This window comes from Nomascus leucogenys, chromosome 22a (assembly GCF_006542625.1).
Source record: "Nomascus leucogenys isolate Asia chromosome 22a, Asia_NLE_v1, whole genome shotgun sequence".
NCBI lineage: Eukaryota > Metazoa > Chordata > Mammalia > Primates > Hylobatidae > Nomascus > Nomascus leucogenys.
Window position 1 is genome coordinate 123208875 of NC_044402.1, and position 26851 is coordinate 123235725.

A 26851-nucleotide genomic window follows, 5' to 3' on the forward strand; every position below is an offset into this window, starting at 1 on the left:
CAGCATATAAACAGAACCAAAGACAAAAACCACATGATTATCTCAGTAGATGCAGAAAAGGCCTATGACAAAATTCAACAACGCTTCATGCTAAAAACTCTCAATAAATTAGGTATTGATGAGACGTATCTCAAAATAATAAGAGCTATCTATGACAAACCCACAGCCAATATCATACTGAATGGGCAAAAACTGGAAGCATTCCCTTTGAACTGGTACAAGACAGGGATGCCCTCTCTCACCACTCCTATTCAACATAGTGCTGGAAGTTCTGGCCAGGGCAATCAGGCAGGAGAAGGAAATAAAGGGTATTCAATTAGGAAAAGAGGAAGTCAAATTGTCCCTGTTTGCAGATGACATGATTGTATATCTAGAAAACTCCATTGTCTCAGCCCAAAATCTCCTTAAGCTGATTAGCAACTTCAGCAAAGTCTCAGGATACAAAATCAATGTACAAAAATCACAAGCATTCTTGTACACCAATCACAGAAAAACAGAGAGCCAAATCATGAGTGAACTCCCATTCACAATTGCTTCAAAGAGAATAAAATACCTAGGAATCCAACTTACAAGGGATGTGAAGGACCTCTTCAAGGAGAACTACAAACCACTGCTGAATGAAATAAAAGAGGATACAAACAAATGGAAGAACATTCCATGCTCATGGATAGGAAGAATCAATATCGTGAAAATGGCCATACTGCCCAAGGTAATTTATAGATTCTATGCCATCCCCATCAAGCTACCAATGACTTTCTTCACAGAATTGGAAAAAACTACTTTAAAGTTCATATGGAACCAAAAAAGAGCCCGCATTGCCAAGTCAATCCTAAGCCAAAAGAACAAAGCTGGAGGCATCACACTACCTGACTTCAAACTATACTACAAGGCTACAGTAACCAAAACAGCATGGTACTGGTACCACAGCAGAGACATAGATCAATGGAACAGAACAGAGCCCTCAGAAATAATGCCACATATCTACAACTATCTGATCTTTGACAAACCTGATAAAAACAAGCAATGGGGAAAGGATTCCCTATTTAATAAATGGTGCTGGGAAAACTGGCTAGCCATATGTAGAAAGCTCAAACTGGATCCCTTCCTTACACCTTATACAAAAATTAATTCAAGATGGATTAAAGACTTACATGTTAGACCTAAAACCATCAAAACCCTAGAAGAAAACCTATGCAATACCATTCAGGACATAGGCATGGGCAAGGACTTCATGTCTAAAACACCAAAAGCAATGGCAACAAAAGCCAAAATTGACAAATGGGATCTAATTAAACTAAAGAGCTTCTGCACAGCAAAAGAAACTACCATCAGAGTGAACAGGCAACCTACAGAATGGGAGAAAATTTTTGTAATCTACCCATCTGACAAAGGGCTAATATCCAGAATCTACAATGAACTCAAACAAATTTACAAGAAAAAAACAAACAACCCCATCAAAAAGTGGGTGAAGGACATGAACAGACACTTCTCAAAAGAAGACATTTATGCAGCCAAAAAACACATGAAAAAATGCTCATCATCACTGGCCATCAGAGAAATGCAAATCAAAACCACAATGAGATACCATCTCACACCAGTTAGAATGGCCATCATTCAAAAGTCAGGAAACAACAGGTGCTGGAGAGGATGTGGAGAAATAGGAACACTTTTACCCTGTTGGTGGGACTGTAAACTAGTTCAACCATTGTGGAAGTCAGTGTGGTGATTCCTCGGGGATCTAGAACTAGAAATACCATTTGACCCAGCCATCCCATTACTGGGTATATACCCAAAGGACTATAAATCATGCTGCTATAAAGACACATGCACACGTATGTTTATTGCGGCACTATTCACAATAGCAAAGACTTGGAACCAACCCAAATGTCCATCAATGATAGACTGGATTAAGAAAATGTGGCACATATACACCATAGAATACTATGCAGCCATAAAAAATGATGAGTTCATGCCCTTTGTAGGGACATGGATGAAACTGGAAAACATCATTCTCAGTAAACTATCCCAAGGACAAAAAACCAAACACCGCATGTTCTCACTCATAGGTGGGAATCGAACAATGAGAACTCATGGACACAGGAAGGGGAACATCACACTCCGGGGACTGTTGTGGGATGGGGGGAGGGGGGAGGGACAGCATTAGGAGATATACCTAATGCTAAATGACGAGTTAATGGGTGCAGCAAACCAACACGGCACATGGATACATATGTAACAAACCTGCACATTGTGCACATGTACCCTAAAACCTAAAGTATAATAATAAAATTAAAAAAAAAAAGAACATTCTTCCAAATGTTTTTTCTTTTCTTTTCTTTTTTTTTTGAGGCAGGATCTTACCGTGTCACCCAGGCTGCAATCCTGGCTCACATGGCAACTACAGGCGCACACCACCATGCCTAGCTAATTTTTGTATGTATGTATGTGTATGTGTATATATATATATATATATATATTTTTTTTTTTTTTTTTTTTTTGTAAGGATGGGTTTTGCCATGTTGCCCAGGCTCGTCACTAACTCCTGGGCTTTGGTGATCCGCCTACCTCAGCCTCCCAAAGTGCTGGGATTACAGGCATGAGCCACCACACCCAGGATTCCAATGTTTTCTCCTGGAGATTCATGCCTCTTTCCTGCCTTTCTTCAACAGAAACAAGGAAGGCCAAACCTTACAGATGAAGAATGAAAAGCCTGAGTGTGAACCTTGAGTATATTCTTAGCACACTCCATTAGTCACTTCAGAAGAAAAAAACCTACAGGGTTTGGTCGGACATAATTCAATTAGACCCTTTGCTGGAGATACTTATTTAACCCACAGTCTAGCTACAATACTCACTCATCCTTTCTGCCTACTAGAAAGCCAAAGCAGAGAATACCTGAACACGAAGTAGACATTGTGGAGACTCAAAACGCTTTGCTTCTGTGTTGCCCTTCTTGCTGCCTGGCCCATTTGTCAAGCACAGTCATTTGGCAGCTCTTCTTTTATTCAAGCAGGTTGTGTTCCCTACATGGACTCTGGTCAGGGCAAAACACTAGGCATAGCACCTGTCAAGCGGAGGCCCAGACTGGGGTTTTTACTGAGGCATGGTGGAAATCTCTCTTTGATCTTCAGGATACTTCAGTGTCTTTTTATTAGTGGCTAATTAGGAAGGCTAAAATGATCTGTGTTTACTGTGCACTGTGCGTAATTGGCCCCCCTCACAGTGGCACCCATCAGGTTTCCATGTGACAGAAACGCTGCAGACTGGAAGCCTAGGAGGCTTAACTCCTATCTGCACTCATGGATACAGTTAAGATTAGGGAACTGCTGCAGACCGTCCCAGAGGTGTACTGCTGCCTTGAATTTTATCATGCATGCCACTCTCTACTTTTTGAATGCAAGTTTTCAATAATGTGTTTTAGTTTGCTGGGACTGTCACAACAAAAGACTACAGGCTGAGTGGCTTCAATAAAAGAATTTTATTTCTCACAGTTCTGGAGGCTAGAAGTCCAAGATCAAGGTGCCAGCAAAATAGGTTTCATTCTGATCCCTCTTCTAGCTTGCTGGTGGCCACCATGTTGCTGTGTGGTCACATCACCTCTTCTGTATGTGTGTGCCAGGTAGGCAGAGAAACAGCAAGCTCTCCGGTGTTTCTTCTTATCAGGCCACTGAGCCTCTCATGAGGGCCCCCCTCTCATGACCTCATCTAGCTCTAATCACCTGCCAAAGGCCTCATCTCCAAAGACCATCACACTGGAGGTCAGAGGGTCAACATGAATTTGTGGGGATACACTCAGTCCATAATAATATACATAAAGTTATTCAAGGCCCTAATAACATAATAAGCCAGAACTTGGATATCAGATGGGTCAAAGGCTTTCATTGCTTAGGAGGCATATTCTACTTAAGGCAATGGTGTGCCTTGAAGGCTATCTGTCTGCTTTTGGATAAAATGGACAGAAGGGCCAAAGTCAATACTCTAGTATTAGGGTTAGTGATGTTATACAAAACACTAAGCACAAACAGATTAAGACTGAGAAGCAAGATTGTGAGTAATGTTCTCTCTTACCAAGCTGATGAGCCCATCATTGCTGAGAGCAGGGGCAGTGGTTAGGCTGTCTGGTTTGTAGTAGGTTACTCCTGTTTAAAATGTGAGAATAGTCATTCAACATGTTTTAAATTCAAAACACATCCTTTGACCTAGCGACTCCTACATCTAAAATGTAAGGTACTGGAATAATATATAGTTCAAGTACAAACGTCACATCAAAGAAATATCTAATGAACTCTATGCATCTCTGAATGTGTCTGTCAAATGTGAATATTTATACAGTCTTGCACCCATTAGGACTGGTTTTCCTTGGGGCCCTAAGCCAGTGCTATTTAGCAGGATGGGCAGTTCACTGGAGCAGTGTTTATAATTGCAAACAGTTGGAAACAACTGAATGTCCACCAACAGGGGAATAATTGAACAATTATGGACATCTGTACAATAGAATATTACCTCATTTAAAAGAATGAGATAGGTCTATAGGCATTGACCTGAAAAAATGGGACATATTAAGTGAAATGTCATGAGATATATGTAAAATAAAAAACAAAACCTGTCGCAAACCAGTAAGTAGAGCATGACCCCCCAAAAATGTGAGCAGGTGTGTGTGGCTGACTGTACAAATCAAGGAAAATGTCCAAACTAAGGAAACAATACAGGCTAAATTGTTAACAGCGGTTTGTTACTTCAGGGAATCAGGAGGAAGAAAGGTAGATTAGCTCAGTAAGGCCATAGTTTGCACAGTTTTTTTAAAGTATTGGACTTAACAATTTTTAACTCTTTGTTTTCCATTATTTTTATATTTTTAAAAAGTGTAGGCCGGGCGCAATGGATCACACTTGTAATCCCAGCACTTTGGGAGGCTGAGGCAGGTGGATCACGAGGTCAGGAGATCAAGACCATGGTGAAACCCCGTCTCTACTAAAAATACAAAAAATTAGCCGGGCGTGGTGGCGGGCGCCTGTAGTCCCAGCTACTCGGAGAGGCTGAGGCAGGAGAATGGCGTGAACCCGGGAGGCGGAGCTTGCAGTGAGCCGAGATTGTGCCACTGCACTCCAGCCTGGGTGACAGAGCGAGACTCCGTCTCAAAAAAAAAAAAAAAAAAAAAAAGTGTAGAAAGTCCCATTATTTACTTTCACATAAATAAGTAAATAATGCAAATCAGTGAGTGGTCTGTGGACTCCAAGTCACTCTTATATAGTGTTTCAAACTCATTTATTGGCTATGTGACTTCTGTGTAAGTTATTCATCTCTCTGAAACTCAACTGTCTTCACCCTACCCATCAGAGAATTCCTACTCTCATACCGTTATTAAACCAAAAAAATTTAAAATGTGAAAAAAGATCAATTCAAAAATAATTTAAAAACAGAAGAGCAGGCTGGGTGCCTGTAATCCCAGCACTTTGGGAGGCAGAGGTGGACAGATCACCTGAGGTCAGAAGTTTGAGACCAGCCTAGCCAACAAGGTGAAACCCCGTCTCTACTAAAAATACAAAAATTATCCAGGCATGGTGGCACACACCTGTAGTCCCAGCTACTCGGGAAGCTGAGGCAGGAGAATTGCTTGAACCCAGGAGGCAGAGGTTGCAGTGAGCCAAGATTGCACCATTGCACTCCAGCCTGGTTGACAGAGCGAGACTCCGTCTAAAAAAACAAAACCAGAGGAGCACTGCAGGACTGTGAGGCTGTAGTGGTAGAATTTAAGTTTTCTCTAAGCTAGAACAAAAATCACTTCCATTTAATTTTCACTTTAATACTAGAGCTCCCAGTTTTTACTAAGAAGGTGTGCATCTTCTGTAATAAAGACTTTTGGCAGTACTCACAGACTGCCCTGGCTCCCGTTCAAATGCTTCACCAGGGACACGTGTAAGATGATCTGGCTGCAGAGCCTCAACTCATGAGCTGAAGTTCGCTTCTTCCAATGAAGCCGACACTGTTTTTCTTCCTACCATTTCCTGCTTCCGAGGGCAGAAACATCTACACGATGCATGGAGTTGATCTTTCCCCTTTCATGCTGGGATACACAATTAGGCATTAGTGGGTTTTTCATTACAAGTAATTTTGGCCACCCCCAAAAATATCCAGGTGGGTAGCTGCTGACAGAACAAATAGTTCCACCTACTTCAACAATGGCTATCATACGATGATCCATAAGCCATGATTTTAACTAGAGCGAACCTGAAACTAAGGGAGAATATATCATTAATAGTTGTGGACCAGTGAGCCATCTTGAGCAGAACTGCCAATTCTACAGTTCAGGCTATTTCTCTAGGCATTTATCAACTGGTGTTATGTAGTTAAAATCAGTAAAATACTACGTTAAATTCCTTTTCTCCCAGCTTTACGAAGGTATAACCTACACCTGAAGTACGCCTACCACCTCAATTAAGATAAAATTTCCATCACCCCGAAAAGTTTTCTCTTAACCCACTGCAGTCAGTTCTTTCCTGAGCTCCTGCCAACCAACCTGCTTTTGACTTTTTTAGACTGTCATGTAAATAGAATTAAATAGAGTCTTTTGAGTCTCTTGCTTTCACTTAGCATACTGTTTTGAAATTCATTCATATTGTTTTGAGGATCAGTAGTTCATCCCTTCTTATTGCTGAGAAGTATTTCATAGTATGGATATACTGCAATTTGTAACTACTATAAGTAACACCATGAACACTTGTATAAAAATCTTTGGCCATATGGATAAACCTAGGAATAGAATGGCTGGATGGTAGGTGTATGTTTCAAGAGACTGCCAAGCTATTTTCTAAAGTCACAACGTAACATTTTACATTGTGACTCACCAGCAGTGCATGAAAGTTCCACTTGCTCCAGTCTCAGCAATATTTGATTTATGAGTCTTAAATTTTAGCCATTTTAATGGGTATGCAGTTTATCATTGTGGATTTTAGTTGCATTTCCCTGATGACTAACAATGTTGAAGATCTTTTCAAGTGCTCATTCATATATCATCTTTCGGGAAATGTTTGTTCAACTCTTGCACCTTTTTAAAAAACAGTTGTTTTATTTTATTATTAAGTTTTAAGAAATCTTTATGCATGCTGGATACAAGTCCTTTTGGCACACATTATTTTTAGAGGGCATATTTCATTTTTAAAATGTTGTAAGGATCTGCTTACAACAGAGATGTGGAGGGTCAGCTGGAAGTGTGTGTGTTCACAAATCTTACAGAGTTAGACACTGCTGCCCCAATTCAAGGTTGTAATATGGTCAGGTTTTATCCTAGTAGTAGACTCGGCAAAAGATCCATAAACATAATTCTTATTTCACTATCTTTGTTAGCTACTTCTTTTTTTTTTTTTTTTTTTGTAGACAGAATCTCTCTCTGTCACCCAGGCTGGAGGGCAGTGGCACAATCTGGGCTCACTGCAACGTCCACCTCCCAGTTCAAGAGATTTTCCTGACTCAGCCTCCCAGGTAGCTGGGACTGCAGGCCCACACCACCATGCCTGGCTAATTTTTATATTTTTAGTAGAGATGGCATTTCATCATGTTGGTCAGGCTGATCTCGAACTATTGGCCTCAAGTGATTTGCCCACCTCAGCCTCCCAAAGCACTAGGATTACAAGCATGAGCCACAGCACACCCGGCCTTTGTTAGCTATTTCTACTGGGACTTTAAAGTATTATATTTTATCATATTTCTTATTACTTCAATAGTACCTGGGAACTCCTCTCAAACATGAGACCCAGCTTTTTTCCAGAGATGGTACCTACTGGAGAATTCTAGATTGAAGTAAGAAAGGAAATTAGGATATAAAACAAGGAGGATTGGCTGAAGCTTAGCTTCAGAAAAAGAGAGGTCTAATATCTCCCTACAAGAGAGAAACTAGTAGCTCAATTAAGTATTTAAAACCATGATTTTATAACTGACTGATTACAGTAACATGTATGGCCTATGGCAAAAATAAGCTTCTCATTGTTTCCTAATGTTCATACTGCATTGATATCAATACTTGTCCATTTTAACTCTTACAGCAGAACAGATCTTTGTTGCATGTACTCTATCTTAGAGTATCACAGATAGAGTAAAAAATACCTATGCACCCTCACATATTTTGAATCCTTGTATTACAGATTTTTCTTTCACTTTAAACTGACCTCAGAAGCTATAATTGTTGGACCACAATTGATTCTTAAACGTTTCCTAAAAATATTGTTATTTTAGTGTTTCTCAATGATTAATACAAGTCAAATGTAGAAAATCAAAGCTAAACCCCTCAGTTATCTCGAACTCATGCAACATGAACTCATCAATTATCTTGTTTTATCAATAAAGAAAGAAATGGGATCTTGTTATGCAGGAGTAATCCATTCCAATGTGATGTTCTGATGTCTGAGGAGTACGTCTGCCTTTCAGAACAGATCCTGCACTCTGCTAGTGCATTTCTCCGGCACTCCACGGGGCTTTTACCCAACAATGCACCTTCACACCCAGACACCACATTCGTATATGGCACAAGCTGGCCTAATGCAGGGAAAGGGTGGTCTCTACCCACACAGCCAGACAGTGCTTTCTACTTTATTAAACATTAAAGCCCAAATAGATGTTCCCTGTGGAGGAGGACTTAAGGACACTAGGGGAGGAGAAAGGGACACCTGGGAAGAGAATCACACCACAGAGACCAATCTTCACAAAAAGGGTCCAATATTGATTTCTAGGGAGGAGCAGGGCATGGTCAGCTCAAATTTGGTGATAACATCAGGATGAAGGACCCCAAGCTTCCCGACGCTTTGACCCCTGGCAAAGATCTCTGCACATCGCCCGGGGAAGAAAGCAGGACCTGAAAAAGAGAAAGTGAGAGAAAAATCAATGTTTCTTCTGGCAAAACGTCAATAGACATTTAACACTAAAAGCCCACTAGTCTACTTTAAAAATAACTATTCTTCTTTAAACCACTGGCTATGAAAAGAGAATGCTTCCTCATACTTTCTAGTATTTAAAAGAAGGATTTGCTATCAAGAAACTCTTGCAAGGAAAAAATCCAGGGCAAATATGAAAATAAGGGCCCTGTATTTTTGGTAACAGGGGCCCGAGCGGGAAAGATGAAATCATGGAGTCTGCTGAAGGTCCACAGTCAGAAGTCCTAGAGGAACTCTGCCTGCACTTGGAACCGGTCCTAAAAAGGACAAAAGGAAAAAAATGAAACATAAAACTGATGAACTTGCATGGGAAGAACCTGTTTTCAAACAGGTTTTTCCACAGCAATGCTCACTGGATAAGACATCGACACTGAATTCATTTGCTCTGTACAACTCTTCCTCACTCTCACCTTATTACATAAAGAAACTGGAGCCGCAGTGTCACAGGCCGGCTACTGGGGGAACCACACCTCTGATGACAGGCCATGCTACCAGAAGGCAACCCACATTCCCATCTGAAAAGAGCTTTCTAAGCAGTTCTGGAGCATCTACTGTAAAACCACAGCAAAGGCCAGCCTAACACAAGTCTGGGTTGATGCCTCATTTACTTCAAGACAGGCAGAAAGTTCTGTCTTTATCTGGATGCCAATGCACTGATACAGTTTACCAAGGCAGTAACAGTTCTTGAGATTTACAGAGCTAAAAATGAACACATAGGCCCACTCCATATTCACGAAATTACCAGTGCCACAGTAATTTATCAATGTTCTGTACTCTCCTGAAGTTTACAAATATGCTGACTCATTGCTCTCACCACCAACTTGAAAAGGATCAGGCCTGAAGCTCCCGACCGATTCAACAGAAACATTTACTGGCATAAAGTATAAATACCCATGCAGAGCTGAGCCACAGCGTCCAGCCTGCCACTTCAGAGTGAGTGCATTATTGATGAAAGAGTAAACTGCTGAGTCTCTACTAATGGTTCCAAGGTCAGCATGCTTAAGAAATACAGAATCAGGTTGGAGGGGAGGTGAACCCACTACTGTCAAGTTAGTATCATAGAGACGAAGGACAATTACATATATTTCTTGACCAGCAGAGAAGGATTTTTGTTTATATTTCTGGGGAAAGAGCTGGAAAACATTCTAAATTGTCATTCTTAAGTAAACCCAAAGCAACAGAGGTGAAATATTAAGGTGGCCTCTTTTTCACATCTCTCCAAACTAAACAATTCTGCCTCACTGTCTTTTAAAGCAAGAATTTCAGTGACTGCATTTAACTATCTGGCTCTGTGCACTAATCCACACCTGGGGTGAGGGATAGGGAGGGAAACCAAATAAAACAATGCAGAAACCAAACCCAACTAATATTATAGAGCCTTACTTTCATATGAATATTACTACATCTGATAAAGATGGTACATTTTAATTCTATCAAAATAAATATCTAACTTAAAAGACAAAACCCTGCTCCCCTCGACTCCCCAAAGGAAAAGAAAAATCTTCAAATGACATGTAAGCGAAGATTATATAAGGTGTTGATGGTAAGCAATATAATGAAGAACTGCAGAACTGGAAGGACTGCTGGGAATTATTTATCCCAGCACCCCAGCACCCCTTTACAGAGCTAGACTTGAATACAACAACACTACCTGAAAAAAGACACCAGCTTGCTGTGGTTTTTATGAACTTTTATCTCATTAATAGATTCAAGGGGTACGTGTTCAAGTTTGTTACCTGGGTATATTGTGTGATGCTAATGTTTGACACCAGTCTATTTTTAAGGGACACTCAGAAAGGCAATGTTCAGGATCTTCCCTGATAACTACTGTGTTTAAGAATCCTCATTGTACCAAAATCCATCCTTTCATCTATCTTCAATTCCAATTTGATTGGTTTCATTTTTACGGAAGCATAAAACCAAACTATTTTAGAATCTAAGCCAGATGTGCTAGTTCTAACAATGTTAGCAAAATAAAGCCTAAGAGATAAGAGCTTAGAATTTTTACTTCATAAAACAACTTTCCGAATCAGCACTTTTTTTTTTAAGCAAAATTCAGTTATATTCTTCTTCAGCTGCCAGCTCTACCTCTCTCCAGAAGTTGGGATCAAACTTTGCTTTAGCTCATTAATCAGTTAGGTACTTGATCAGACAAAAATATTTGTGTCACTAAGTATAATTTTCCCTCTTTCCAAAGAAAAGCAAAAAAGAACTAAAATTCACATTATGCTTTATTTAAAACATATCCAAGTATATGAGTATTCTACATAACATAAATATCAAAAGCTCTCACCTGTCACCTGGGCACATAGACCCATCCAGGCCACTGCAGCATCTCAAACTGCTCTGGGGTCAGAAGGCCTTCACAGCGGTCCAATGGAGCTGATAGCACATACAGGAGCCTGCTGCCCTCTTGTCCAATACTAATCATCCTCCCCTACCAACTCACATGTAAAAAGGAAGCCTGCTGCCCTATCATCCAATGCAAATTATCCTTCCCTACCAACGCACATGTAAAAATGAAGCCCAGTCATAAGATTCCTGTATAAACTCGACTTTGCTGAAACTGCACACTTTATCTGACCTTGTGAAAAATGAAAAAATGGCAAGTTAAAATTGTCATCACAGGTTAAACCCTGCTTGTGATTTTCTTATCGACTCCTCTTTTCAGCAAGGTTAAGGTTCTGTCCTCCTCATACACAAATTAAGTGGTACGCACACAAAAGGTCCTTCAAGTTGTCTATTGGTACAACAGAGAGAACCTAAAAAATGTGCCACTTGACAGATATTACATGTAAACTAGAAATACTGAAGGAAAATATAACGTTACTAAAACAGAAGCATTTATTAGTGCTTTTGAAAACCTTTAAGGTTCAAACCGAACTTTGCAGGCAGAAGTGAATTGCTTCAAAGGACAGAAGAGAGAATAACTACTTCACTAAGAAAACAAGGGAGATATAGCCGACTTGGGCAACCATTAGGCCCTAGAGTTCAAAGATGAGAGCATCTCTCTCCACTGTTGGCAGAAAGGGGGTAGTTGAGCACAATAACTCCAGTAGATTAATGTGATCATAGTGCTCTAGCTAGGACTAATGCATCTTAAAGCAGAGTATTTCCAGAAATAAAAACAGTCACATCTAAATGGAACAAAATATGAGGCTAGGCTAGTGAAAAATCAGACCTGGGTGGTAGCCAAAGGCTAACCTTATAGCATCAACAAACAAAAACATATTTTTAGAGAAAGAGCAGCATGCTGTGTCTAGAAACATAAAGTTGCCATTTCAAAGAAAATGACATTGCTTTGTGAAATGGGAATTCTAAAATTCGAATTCTATAAAGTATATTAGTTTTCTCTTACTGATGTTTCAAGATGCGTAGTATTACAATTTTCAATCTGAGCCCAAAATGCTCCCCAGCAAAAAGCCTCCCAGCCCACTTTTCTACCTACTTCCTTATACTGGTTAAACTCTCAGCTTTGCTGCTATCACAGTAAACGGCTTCCAACATAAAACAGATGTAGGGGAAATAGTGTTCTCTGTTGAAATACATGTGAAAGTCTGGACAAAAGAAACATCAGGTAAGCACAAAAAAGAATTCAATTTCCAAAACTTAGTGGGGTGTTAGTAAGTCCCTTAATTAAAGCCTTTGTAGCATCTCCTAGAGGTCTGTAATTGTCGCTGTGCTCAAACGGCAGGACCACTCTGAGGACCTTGGGGGTAATTCCTGGGCCTGTAATCCAGCACAGCACCCAGTCTTTAGCACATTTTCTGGCTAATTGACCATCAAAGAGTTTGTAAGCTCCCTCTCTTGCTCATTGCTAAACACTTTTCACAGTTTCTTTTTGCCTCATCTTTTTTTTTTTTTTAAGAGAAATATTATAGGCCCAAAGTTTAGATAAGCTTTACACATAGAGTCATTCCTATAATTTTAGGGAGCATCGGGAGTAGAAGCTTAAGGGGGTAACTGAGCAGACCCCCTAATCTGAAAACATTAGAAGGTGTTATCAAGCACCTTCTTAATCAGGGTCTTAATTCCTGATCTTAATCCCCCTGCCACTGGCTATATTCAACTCATTCATTTGGTATTTTATTTGGCCCATCTGTAAAAAGTCATCTACTCATACAATTTTATTTTTCCTTTTTTTTTTTAACATTACTAATACATGATGTGAGGCTCGAACCCACATATTGTACTGCTTGCAATCTGATACTTAACCACCCAAAATTTCTGCAATAAACAGATAAGAACAAAATATAAAGGGGGGGCAGGGAACACTGGAAAAGGAATGTCCCTATGTCACATATGTCAAAGCAAACAACAGAAACTATCATCATGAGTTTTAACTATACATAAGTCTCCAACTTCAGGGATAAAATAAATACAAAATTACATAGATATTGTAAGCCACTGGGCCAACTGAATGTACTGTAAATATGTTCTAAGTGACTAATTATGTACTATGGAGTGAAGGGAGGAATAATCATTTCACAGGCTGATTCGGGGGCCGGCATCTACCCAAACCCTTCTCCTCCCAGAAAAGGGGAAAAAAACATCTCCAGTGTTCCATTCTGGGGTGAAATTGATAGGGTGGGTGACAAGGCAAAGTGTGGAATGACACTGGAACCATAATTTCCTACAGAGGAGGAACTTCCTCCTGGTTTCCCACTAGTTTTCTGAGAATGCAGTAACAGGAATTGTAGGACTCTGCTGCCAGCCCATCAACATCACCTTCCTTTTCTAAACAATGTTGATTTAAAGGAAGAGACAGCATATAGAGGCTATGAAACGAAACACACACTTATCCCACGTGAGCATGGTGTCATTCTTAAAGGTGGCTGTTCTGAAAGTTTTGGAACCAGCAGTTTTTTGAGGACACCAATGGACTACAACAAGGGGAGAGAACTCAAGGGGGAAAATGGTACAATGTAGGTAAGACATTAGAGCTTATAAAAGGAAAGAAAAAGGTTTAGGAATATGAGGAGGAAAAAAAATCACTATCGAGACAAAAACACAAAAACATTTTTTCAGATCCTAGTACACTCAGTTGGGAGAAAATGTCTCTGCAAAGACCATTTAATCTGTAAGTGGAGACTGAATAATTTCCAACTGGTAATATAAAACACCTATTTTCCCCTGATGTATACAATTCTTCATCTTGCATTTGAAGTGAAATATTTATGGTACCTAAAGTCTGCAAAGAGAGGGGACCTAATCCCTTGAGTTTAATGGCCATCTTTCATCCCTTTCTGAAGATCAAAAGAAAGAAAACCCCCTCACACAACTTTACAGTGCTAATCCCAACACACCTGCAGACACCATTAACTCTTAAAGTGAAGGCAACTGGATGTGAGGGAACTGGTACCTACTTAACCCCACAGCATGGAACTCAGGGAGCCCATGACGCAGCAACATTCCATCAACACAGGGCAGGGCATACTATACAAATCTGGACAGGATCCTGTAGGACCTTATGCTTCAAAAGAAATCAGCAAAACCCACACTACCTAGTCCTCTAAGTGATGGAGAAATGTCTTCAATAAACAACCATCTTTTAACAATTACCACAATCTCTTTGTGACTAAATATTTAGAATAGTATCCAAAATTTCCCAGTCTTAATTTGTGTAGAGAAATTTATCATTTATCATTTATTCCTGTGGTTTTTACTTTTTAACATTTCTTACGAAACATTTAGTTAATTAGGGCAAATACGAAATGATTAAATAGAAAATGCTCGGGAAACATTGAGATCTATTTTAAAGTCTAATCTTAACTATGTGTCTCTCATGCACACATGCACACTCGTATTTTAAAACCTAAAGGAGATCAGGAATGTTGGAAGAGCTTCAAGATGACCCAGCTAATTCTAACTTTAAATCACTCTCAAACTGTGTAAAAACAAAGGATTTTTGCCTCTAGGTTAAAAACTACCCTCACTGTCAGTCTGTTTTGAAAACTTCTGTTCTTAAATAATGCCATCATCCTATATTTGTCTGACACACATATCATTTTCCCCCAAAATTTTCACATTTCTTCAATATGTATAGAATATATTTAGAATAACAACTTCAAAAATAAATCACTCTGCCTTCTTGGCCCAACAAATGGTTCTTTACCCAGTCTTTCACCTGACAAAAATCTTTAAGGGGATTATTTCTCAAATCAAAAGGAATAACTTATTACTTCCTCCACAAGCACAGTGAAATAATTAAAAAGAGACTGTGGTAGGGCTAATTAAGGAAAGAATGGAAACGTCGACTGTATGAGATTGTATCCAAATTTCACAATTAGTTAACTTATTCAATTGAGACCTTTAGCTAACTTAGTGCAAACATAACATTAAACATGTAATTTTGATAGCTGTTTTAGTTTCAGAGTAAGATTTCAGGTGACAAGTAGGGCATGTAAAAGAAAAAGGAGGCTGGGCACGGTGGCTCACACCTGTAATCCCAGCACTTTGGGAGGCCAAGGTGGGAAGATCATGAGGTCAGGAGATCGAGACCATCCTGGCCAACATGGTAAAACCCTGTCCCTACTAAAAATACAAAAAAATTAGCTGGGGCTGGGTGCAATAGCTCATACCTGTAATCCCAGCACTTTGGGAGGCCGAGGCAGGTGGATCATGAGGCCAGGAGATGGAGACCATCCTGGCTAACACAGTGAAACCCTGTCTCTACTAAAAAACACACAAAAAATTAGCCGGGCATGATGGTGGGCACCTGTAGTCCCAGCTACTCGGGAGGCTGAGACAAGAGAATTGCTTGAACTTGGGAGGGGGAGATTGCAGTAAGCTGAGATCTCACCACTGCACTCCAGCCTGGGTGACAGAGTGAGACTCTATCTCAAAAACAAAGAAAAGAAAAATGAATAATGAAATTGCAAAAACATGGCACCTCGCCTTCTATTCATCACTCATTCCCAGTGCAGCCCTGGCTAAGCCCTTTGTGGGACAGACAAGTTACAGATGGGAAAAAGTGAAGCACAAGGAGATCAGAAGGCTCGCCCTAGGCAAGCAATAGTAGAGGCTGGAGAGTAAGCAAAAGGTGAAGAAGGGCCATGGAATTGGCTCCTCTGTGTGTGACCCACAGGCACATAAGGCCTAAAGCAGAATGTTTTTAAGCTTTTGGTCAAGCTGTCCATTTCATGTTTGCAAACTTCTTCTGGTTTAAAATTAAATAAACAAACAAAACTTAAGAGAAAATAAGAAAGACTGACAGTTCATCATCTTCCACCTTAGGACATACCCAAGTAGGCTCTGCAATATTAATACAGCACAATATTGACAAAATCTAGAGCCTTCCATGGAAAACAGAACTATTTATTTTTTAAATCCCATATAACACAGGTACTTGTATGAATAAATTTCAGATTCTTGAAACAAACTGGAATTATTTCAGCAGACAAGTACCACAGGGACAACATCTACAAAGGCAAAGAAAAAGAGCTGAAATGTTAGAACCTGTGGCAGAAACTCCTTCTGAATTTAAACTCCTGCAGAATCTTAAAACTGGAAATGACCTTGGAAGCAATCCTGTCCATTTCCTACACTTAATATACGAAAAAAATAGATACTAGACAGGTTAAGAAAACAGGTAAGAGCAGAATTGAGATCACAACTCAGGTTTTCCTGAAACCCAGTCTGCAGCTCATCCAACGTTGCTTTTCTGAAGACAGATAGACCAAAGATCTACTCCAAGTTTACTCTGAAGAGATTTACACATTCCAAAATGCTTTCACAAATTCTTCCAACTACCTCCCCTGACAATTCTAGGGCGTCGATGGGACAGATATCGTCATTGCCATTTTACAGATGAAGAAACTGGTGTGAAGGAATTAAGTCTTTAATCACATGGATTAGTGACAGCATGACTTGCCACAACACTCAGTGTTATACGGACTCTATTGCAGTTGATTAGCATGCATCCTAGGGTTTTACAAACAACATATTCATTACATATAAGTAAATATTATATACATGAATATTATACATAATAAATATTATATATAATGAATTAATGTCTATTCCATCTTGGGACTGCTTTTTCAAGTGAGTTTATATTCACGTGTCTAAAGACATTTTAATCACATTCCATTATATTTATATGTCATAGCTTGTCAACTTATTCTTTAAGTATTTCATCCTGAAGTTGTTTCCTATTATTCATTAGTATAAATAAGGCTTCTATAAGCATAGAGTCTTTCTTGGATTACTTCCCTTTTCTAAAAGTAGTACTAAAGGTGAGGCATAGTGGTGCACACCTGCAATCCTAGTGCTTTGGGAGGCTGAGGCAGGAAGGTGGCTTGAGACCAGGTGTTCAAAACTAGCCTGGGCAACATAGTGAGACACCATCTCAAAAAAAAAAAAAATAGTACTACATAGGTAAAAAGAAAATGAATCATTGTATAGCTCCTTATATAGCAAAATGTTAAACAATGCACTTCTAGTAGTGGTACTAGCAACAAACCACAAATAGAAGATTATATTGATCTCATCTTGCACAACACCAATAAAAAACTTTCTCCTGCATAACACAACTACTGCCTTTAAAAAAAATTCCACTGGTAGGAAAAAAAAATGCCCCAAATCAACATAGGAAAATAATTCCAAGAGGAAACCTTTTTTCAGAGAATGCAATTCACAAACTAAGGGACCTTAGGAATTATGAAAGTGACTAGAAACCTTTATCTTCTGAAAGGTGAATGACAAAATATAGTGACTTGGAAGGGGGAAAATGAGGGTTCTGGTTCTTGGAAGGGGAGAAGTAGAGGAAAGTACAACTATGACACAAAAAACCCTACAAGACAGGAAGGGCCAGGGGGCCTTGAGTCATTTTACTTGGCCTCGTAAGACCCTCAGCAGGAAGATCATATTCCTGACCCACAGCCCACGAGCCAACAGGTGCTCAAATGTATTTCCAAGGTTGCCCAAGTCACCCAAATGAATGACAGCATTCACTTCTCAAAGAGCCCAAGGTTAGGCCACAGCTATTCAACCCCAGTGTAAAACAAAATAATTGGTCAAAGTCAAAACCACAACTGAGACCCCAGTAAAGTTAACAGGCCTCCTATCATTTTTATGAAGGTATTGGGAATACTTTAAATGAATGTCAATCTGCTGGATTTCTGCAATGATGTAATATATATATATATATATATATATATATATATATATATATATGAGTAATTTAAGCTAAAAAGCAGAAAGGAGTCTCTCAAAAAAGGAATAATATGGGGAGAGAAGAAATGCACTGACAGATGAATGAAACTCTGGAGAAGACAGATCTCTAATGGATGTTCTGTTATGTTTCTGCATCCCCACTGCCCCAAAAGTCCATAGTAAAAGAAACATTTCCAATTTTTAAACAAAGCAGATATGGATTAACATATTTTTAAAAATCAGAGCAAGCACTTAGTTATTAAAGGTTTCTAGAATCTTGCTTGTTAGAAAGAAATACAGGAAATGTCCAAAAAGTGGTTTTTCAACAATTTTCTAATTTCCTAGATAAACCATAAGAGATATGCTATCTACAATGAACTCAAACAAATTTACAAGAAAAAAACAAACAACCCCATCAAAAAGTGGGCAAAGGACATGAACAGACACTTCTCAAAAGAAGACATTTATGCAGCCAAAAAACACATGAAGAAATGCTCATCATCACTGGCCATCAGGGAAATGCAAATCAAAATCACAGTGAGATACCATCTCACACCAGTTAGAATGGCCGTCATTAAAAAATCAGGAAACAGCAGGTGCTGGAGAGGATGTGGAGAAATAGGAACACTTTTACACTGTTGGTGGGACTGTAAACTAGTTCAACCATTGTGGAAGTCAGTGTGGCGATTCCTCAGGGATCTAGAACTAGAAATACCATTTGACCCAGCCATCCCATTACTGGGTATATACCCAAAGGACTATAAATCATGCTGCTATAAAGACACATGCACACATATGTTTATTGCGGCACTATTCACAATAGCAAAGACTTGGAACCAACCCAAATGTCCATCAATGATAGACTGGATTAAGAAAATGTGGCACATATACACCATGGAATACTACGCAGCCATAAAAAATGATGAGTTCACGTCCTTTGTAGGGACATGGATGAAACTGGAAAACAACATTCTCAGTAAACTATCGCAAGGACAAAAAACCAAACACTGCATGTTCTCACTCATAGGTGGGAATTGAACAATGAGAACTCATGGACACAGGAAGGGGAACATCACACTCCAGGGACTGTTGTGGGGTTGGGGGAGGGGGGAGGGACAGCATTAGGAGATATACCTAATGCTAAATGACGAGTTAATGGGTACAGGAAATCAACATGGCACATGGATACATATGTAACAAACCTGCACATTGTGCACATGTACCCTAAAACCTAAAGTATTAAAAAAAAAAAATAGAGATATGCTATTAGCTTCTGAGCAGTTGGAGTCAAAAGACAGTTGACAAACTGAAAAAATAGCGTATGTATATCACGAAGGGTTGACAGCCACACTACATAGAAGGTTCCTAAAACTAGAGAAGATTGACAAACCTAAAGAAATAAGGAACAAGACAGGTGGATCACAGAAAAGGAAATAAAAATGTCCTTGTAAACATGTAAACATGTTACACTTGCTCACGGCAAGGGAAATTCAATTAAAACTATAGTGAGATACCATTTCCCATCTGAAAGACTGGCAAAGACAAGAAGTCTGGTGACCACGGCTGTGGAGAAATAAGTCCTCTCAAGTGTTGCTGCCGCGTTTGTACAACGTTGGAACTAGAAATCCTATGGAGGGATGTTTGGCAGTGCCTAGTGAAAATATGAATTTATTTACTTTGTCCCAATGATTCCATACTTCTAGGAATCTGTCCCAGAGATACACTGGCATTACCAAATAACATACGCACAAGACTATGCACTGTAACACAATCTGTAATAGCAAAAGATTGGAAACAACTCAATGTTAATCAACAGGAAATTAGTTGATTACACTGTGGAACTCCAAAAAAATGAAGTACCCCAGAGAAGTCAAAAGGAAGGAGGAAGATCTCTATATGCTGCTACACAATCCAATGTAGGCTGTCAGGTAAAATGAAGCAAGGTACAGAACAGTGTGTAAAGTATCAGCCCCTCAGCTGAAAAAGTGGAAGAGAATATGAACACATACACACAGGTGTGTGCACACATACATCAGAAGGATAAACTGAAAACTAATAAAAATCATAACCTGTAGAGGCAGGGAGGGAACGGTGTGGAAGCCAGAGTTCTCTCTACGTCCCTTATTTATAGCCTATATTCTAAGTACAAAAAGTAGTAAGGATAAATTTTAAACTGCTTTCAATAATCATATTGTTGATAATAGTACTGGTATTTTTATTTTGAAACTATGATAGATAAATAAACAGAATGAGCAAACAAGTAATAATGTAAATTCAGGCGCAGTGGCTCACGCCTGTAACCCCAGCACTTTGGGAGGCTGAGGAAGGCAGATCACTTGAGGTCAGGAGTCAAGACCAGCCTGGCCAACATGATGAAACCCCATCTCTACTAAAAATACAAAAAAATTAGTCGGGCGTGGTGGCAGGCACCTGTAATCCCAGCTAGTCGGGAGGCTGAGGCAGGAGAATTGCTTGAACTCAGGAGGCAGAGGTTGCAGTGAGCCGAGATCGTGCCGCTGCACTCCAGCCTGGGGGACAGAGCAAGACTATGTCTCCAAAAGAAAAAAAAAGAGCAATAATGTAAATTCACTAGGAACCAAGATTCTCAATAAAGAAAAAGAGCTAAACTAACACAGGAACAGAAAACCAAACACTGCATGTTCTCACTCATAAGTGGGAGTTGAACAACAAGAACACATGGACACAGGGAGGGGAACATGTTAAAAGCAAACTGAAACCAGCTTCAAGGGACTCCTGCTGGCCAAATTGGGGACAATTTGAGCATCAAAATAAATGACTGTAATGGATCTAAATACACTAAATAAAATCAGCAACAATGAGTCCATACTGACATAACTAAGTATATAGGAAAACTGATTAGAAACAGTATATTTACATAATTTCAAAGCTCTTCCCCCACAAGATATTTATTAATTATAATGGAGAAAAGAATAACTTTACAATAAAGATGACTGGTAGCTACAACCTTAATTAAGTGATTACAGTGAACAGTATCAGTTATGGGATAAATGAAAATTGTGTGCCACTTCATAGCATGCATTTGGAAGTTAGCATTACTGCTCTACCATTCCTCCAAAGATGCCTAACAGGAATTTAATTAGTGAAGAAACATCAGACAAACCAAAATTGAGGAACATGCTACAAAATAACTGGCCTGTAATCTTCAAGTGTCAAGGTCATGAAAGTGAAGAAAAGACTACTCTAGAAGTCTCCAGAAGGAGACTAATGAGACATGATGGCTGAAGAAAACAAGTGACTCTTTGCTATTGATATGGTTTGGCTGTGTCCCTACCCAAATCTCATCTTGAAATGTAGTTCCCATAATCCCCATGGGAGGGTCTGGGTGGGAGGTAATTGAGACATGGAGGCAGTTATCCCCATGCTGTTCTTGTGATAGTAAGGGAGTTCTCACAAGATCTGATGTTTTTTTAAGAAGCATTTCCCCCTTTACTCATTCTCACCCCCTTTACTCACTCTCCTGCCGCCCTGTGATGAAGTGCCTTTCACCATGATTTTAAGTTTCCTGAGGCCTCCCCAGCCATGCAGAACTATGATCAATTAAACCTCTTTTCTTTATAAATTACTCAGTCTTGGATATTTCTTCATAGCAGCATGAGAACGGACTAATACAGCTAAAAAGGACAATTGATAAAACTTGCATAGGGCCTAAGGGTTAAATGGTGGTTAACATAAACATGAATGTTCATCTGATTTTGATGATGATTATTACGGTTATAGAGAATGATGTCCTTGTTTATAGGAAATACACACCAAAGTATTCAGGGGTAATGCAATATCAGATTAACTCTCAAACAGTTCAGAAAAAAAAATTTTGCATACCACTTGCATTTTTAAAATAAATTTTGACTATTTCAAAATAAAAAATTAACAAAATGGGGACTTCAGTTACAGAAGTTGCTTAAAGGGAGTTTTCATCCAATTCCCCCCAAAAAAGTTTAAAAAATTATTTCCCTGAATTTGGGGTCCAAGATAGCCAAATAGGAACAGCTCTAGTCTACAGCTCCCAGCGTGAGTGACACAGGAGACAGGTGATTTCTGCATTTCCAACTGAGGTACCAGGTTCATCTCACTGGGACTTGTTGGAAAGTAGATGCAGCCCATGGAGTGTGGGCTGAAGCAGGGTGGGGCATTGCCTCACCCGAGAAGCACAAGGGGTCAGGGAATTCCTTTTCCTAGCCAAGGGAAGCCGTGACAGATGGTACCTGGAAAATCAGGCCACTCTCACCCTAATACTGCCCTTTTCCAATGGTCTTAGCAAACAGCGCACCAGGAGAATATATCCCATGCCTGGCTCGGAGGGTCCCATGCCCACAGAGCCTTGCTCATTGCTAGCACAGCAGTCCAAGATCGAACTGCAAGGCTGCAGCAAGGCTGGGGGAGGGGCGCCCGCCATTGCTGAGTCTTGAGTAGGTAAACAAAGCGGCCAGGAAGCTGGAACTGGGTGGAGCCCACCTCAGCTCAACAAGGCCTGCCTGACTCTGTAGACTCCACCTCTGGGGATAGGGCATAGCTGAACAAAAGGCAGCAGAAACTTCTGCAGACTTAAACATCCCTGTCTGACAGCTTTGAAGAGAGTAGTGGTTCTCCCAGCACAGAGTTTGAGATCTGAGAATGGACAAACTGCCTCCTCAAGTGGGTCCCTGACCCCCAAGTAACCTAACTGGGAGATACCTCCCAGTAGGGGACGACTGACACCTCATACAGCCGGGTGGCCCTCTGAGACGAAGCTTCCAGAGGAAGGATGAGGCAGCAACATTTGCCATTCTGCAATATTTGCTGTTCTGCAGCCTCCACTGGTGATACCCAGGCAAACAGGGTCTGGAGTGAACCTCCAGCAAACACCAACAGACCTGCAGCTGAGGGTCCTCACTGTTAGAAGGAAAACTAACAAACAGAAATGAATAGCATCAACATCAACAAAAAGGACATCCACACCAAAACCCCATCTGCAGGTCACCATCATCAAAGACCAAAAGTAGATAAAACCACAAAGATGGGGAGAAACCAAAGCAGAAAAGCTGAAAATTCTAAAAATCAGAGCAACTCTTCTCCTCCAAAGGAATGCAGCTCCTTGCCAGCAACCGAACAAAGCTGGACGGAGAATGACTTTGACAAGTTGACAGAAGTAGGCTTCAGAAGATCGGTAATAACAAACTCCTCCGAGCTAAAGGAGGATGTTTGAACACATCGCAAAGAAGCTAAAAACCTTGAAAAAAGATTAGAAGAATGGCTAACTAGAATAAACAGCATAGAGAAGACCTTAAATGACCTGATGGAGCTGAAAACCATGGCACAATAACTATGTGACACATGCACAAGCTTCAGTAGCCCATTCGATCAAGTGGAAGAATGGGTATCAGTTATTGAAGATCAGATGAATGAAATGAAGTGAGAAGAGAAGTTTAGAGAAAAAAGGGTAAAAAGAAATCAACAAAGCCTCCAAGAAATATGGTAATATGTGAAAAGACCAAATCTACATTTGATTGGTGTACCTGAAAGTGATGGGGAGAATGGAACCAAGTTGGAAAACACTCTACAGGATATTATCCAGGAGAACTTCCCCAACCTAGTAAGGCAGGCCAACATCCAAATTCAGGAAATATAGAGAACACCACAAAGATACTCCTCGAGAAGAGCAACCCCAAGACATATAATTGTCAGATTCACCAAGGTTGAAATGAAGGAAAAAATGTTAAGGGCAGCCAGAGAGAAAGGTCCGGTTACCCACAAAGGGAAGCCCATCTGACTAACAGTGGATCTCCCAAGAGAAACTATACAAACCAGAAGAGAGTGGAGGCCAATATTCAACATTCTTCAAGGAAAGAATTTTCAACCCAGAATTTCATATCCAGCCAAACTAAGTTCCACAAGTGAAGGAGAAATAAAATCCTTTACAGACAAGCAAGTGCTGAGAGATTTTGTCACCACCAGGCCTACCTTTCAAGAGCTCCTGAAGGAAGCACTAACCATGGAAAGGAACAACCAGTACCAGCCACTGCAAAAACATGCCAAATTGTAAAGACCATCAATGCTAGGAAGAAACTGCATCAACTAATGAGCAAAATAACCAGCTAACACCATAATGACAGGATCAAATTCACACAATATTAACCTTAAATGTAAATGGGCTAAATGCCCCAATTAAAAGACACAGACTGGCAAATTGGATAGAGTCAAGACCCATCAGTGTGCTGTATTCAGGAAACCCATCTCACATGCAGAGACACACATAGACTCAAAATAAAGGGATGGAGGAAGATCTACCAAGCAAATGGAAAACAAAAAAAAAGCAGGGGTTGCAATCCTAGTCTCTGATAAAACAGACTTTAACCAACAAAGATCAAAAGAAACAAAGAAGGCCATTACATAATGGTAAAGGGATCAATTCAACAAGAAGAGCTAACTATCTTAAATATATACGTACCCAATACAGGAGCACCCAGATTCATAAAGCAAGTCCTTAGAGACCTACAAAGAGACTTAGACTTCCACACAATCATAATGGGAGACTTTAACACCCCACTGTCAACATTAGATCAACGAGACAGAAAGTTAACAAGGCTATCCACGACTTGAACTCAGCTCTGCACCAAGCAGACCTAATAGACATCTACAGAACTCTCCACCCCAAATCGACAGAATATACAGTCTTCTCAGCACTACATCACACTTATTCAAAAATTGACCACATAGTTGGAAGTAAAGCTCTCCTCAGCAAATGTAAAAGAACAGAAATTATAAAAAACTGTCTCTCAGACCAGAGTGCAATCAAATTATAACTCAGGATTAAGAAACTCACTCAAAACCACAACTACATGAAAACTGAACAACCTGCTCCTGAATGACTACTGGATACCTAACAAAATGAAGGCAGAAATAAAGATGTTCTTTGAAACCAATGAGAACAAAGACACAACATACCAGAATCTCTGGGACATATTTAAAGCAGTGTGTAGAGGGAAATTTATAGCACTGAATGCCCACAAGAGAAAGCAGGAAAGATCTAAAATCAACATCCTAACATCACAATTAAAAGAACTAGAGAAGCAAAAGCAAACACATTCAAAAGCTAGCAGAAGGCAAGAAATAACTAAGATCAGAGCAGAATTGAAGGAGATAGAGACACAAAAAAACCCTTCAAAAAAATCAATGAATCCAGGAGCTGGTTTTTTGAAAAGATCAAAAAATTGACAGACCACTAGCAAGACTAATAAAGAAGAGAGAAGAATCAAATAGATGCAATAAAAAATGATAAAGGGGTTATCACCACCAATCTCACAGAAATACAAACTGCCATCAGAGAATACTATAAACACCTCTATGCAAATAAACCAGAAAATCTAGAAGAAATGGATAAATTCCTTGACACATACACCATCCCAAGACTAAACCAGGAAGAAGTTGAATCTCTGAATAGACCAATAACAGGCTCTGAAATTGAGGCAATAATTAATAGCCTATCAACCAAAAAAAGTCCAGGACCAGACAAATTCACAGCCGAATTCTACCAGAGGTACAAAGAGGAACTGGTACCATTCCTTCTGAAACTGTTCCAATCAATAGAAAAAGAGAGAATCCTTGCTAACTCATTTTATGAGACCAACATCATCCTGATACCAAAGCCTGGCAGAGAGACAACAAAAAAGAAAAAAGAAAATTTTAGACCAATATCTCTGATGAACATTGATGCGAAAATCCTCAATAAAATACTAGCAAACCGAATCCAGCAGCACATCAAAAAGCTTATCCACCACGATCCAGTGGGCTTCATCCCTGGGATGCAAGGCTGGTTCAACGTACGCAAATCAATAGTAATCCATTACATAAACAGAACCAGCGATAAAAACCACATGATTATCTCAATAGATGCAGAAAAGGCCTTCGACAAAATTTAACAGCCCTTCATACTAAAATTTCTCAATAAACCAGGTATTGATGGGACGTATCTCAAAATAATAAGAGCTATTTATGACAAACCCAAAGCCAATATCATACTGAATGAGCAAAAACTGGAAGCATTCCCTTTGAAAACTGGCACAAGACAGGGATGCCCTCTCTCACCACTCCTATTCAACATAGTGTTGGAAGTTCTGGCCAGGGCAATCAGGCAGGAGAAACAAATAAAAGGCATTCAATTAGGAAAACTGAAGTCAAATTGTCCCTGTTTGCAGATGACATGATTGTATATTTAGAAAACCCCATCGTCTCAGCCCAAATCTCTTTAAGCTGATAAGCAATTTCAGCAAAGTCTCAGGATACAAAAATCAATGTGCAAAAATCACAAGCATTCCTATACACCAATAACAGACAAAGGGAGAGCCAGATCATGAGTGAACTCCCATTCACAATTGCTACAAAGAGAATAAAATACCTAGGAATCCAACTTACAAAGGATGGGAAGAACCTCTTCAAGGAGAACTACAAACCACTGCTCAACGAAATAAAAGAGGACACAAACAAATGGAAGAACATTCCATGTTCATGGATAGGAAGAATCAATATTGTGAAAATGGCCACACTGCCCAAGGTAATTTATAGATTTAATGCCATCCCCATCAAGCTACCAATGACTTTCTTTCACAGAATTGGAAAAAACTACTTTAAAGTTCATATGGAACCAAAAAAGAGCCTGCATTGCCAAGACAATCCTAAGCAAAAACAACAAAGCTGGAGGCATCACGCTACCTGACTTCAAGCTATACTACAAGGATACAGTAACCAAAACAGCA

The 26851-nt window shown here is 39.7% G+C and overlaps 1 protein-coding gene and 1 long non-coding RNA gene across 2 annotated transcripts in view; both read right to left on the reverse strand.

Moving 5' to 3' along the window:
• Window positions 1–3459: 3459 nt before the first annotated feature.
• Window positions 3460–7223, reverse strand: LOC115832307. The gene is made up of 2 exons (XR_004027712.1): window positions 5874–7223; window positions 3460–4139 (listed from the first exon to the last, which is right to left on the reverse strand). It is a non-coding gene; the product is annotated as an uncharacterized LOC115832307 (long non-coding RNA).
• A 1343-nt stretch (window positions 7224–8566) lies between these two features.
• The window catches only part of FARSB (phenylalanyl-tRNA synthetase subunit beta), an 84330-nt gene continuing 66045 nt past the window's right edge, over window positions 8567–26851 (reverse strand). The window contains exon 17 of the mRNA XM_003272421.3: window positions 8567–8845. Within this exon, the coding sequence (XP_003272469.1) occupies window positions 8694–8845 (152 nt within the window). The 3' untranslated portion in view covers window positions 8567–8693. The remainder of the gene's footprint in view (window positions 8846–26851) is intronic.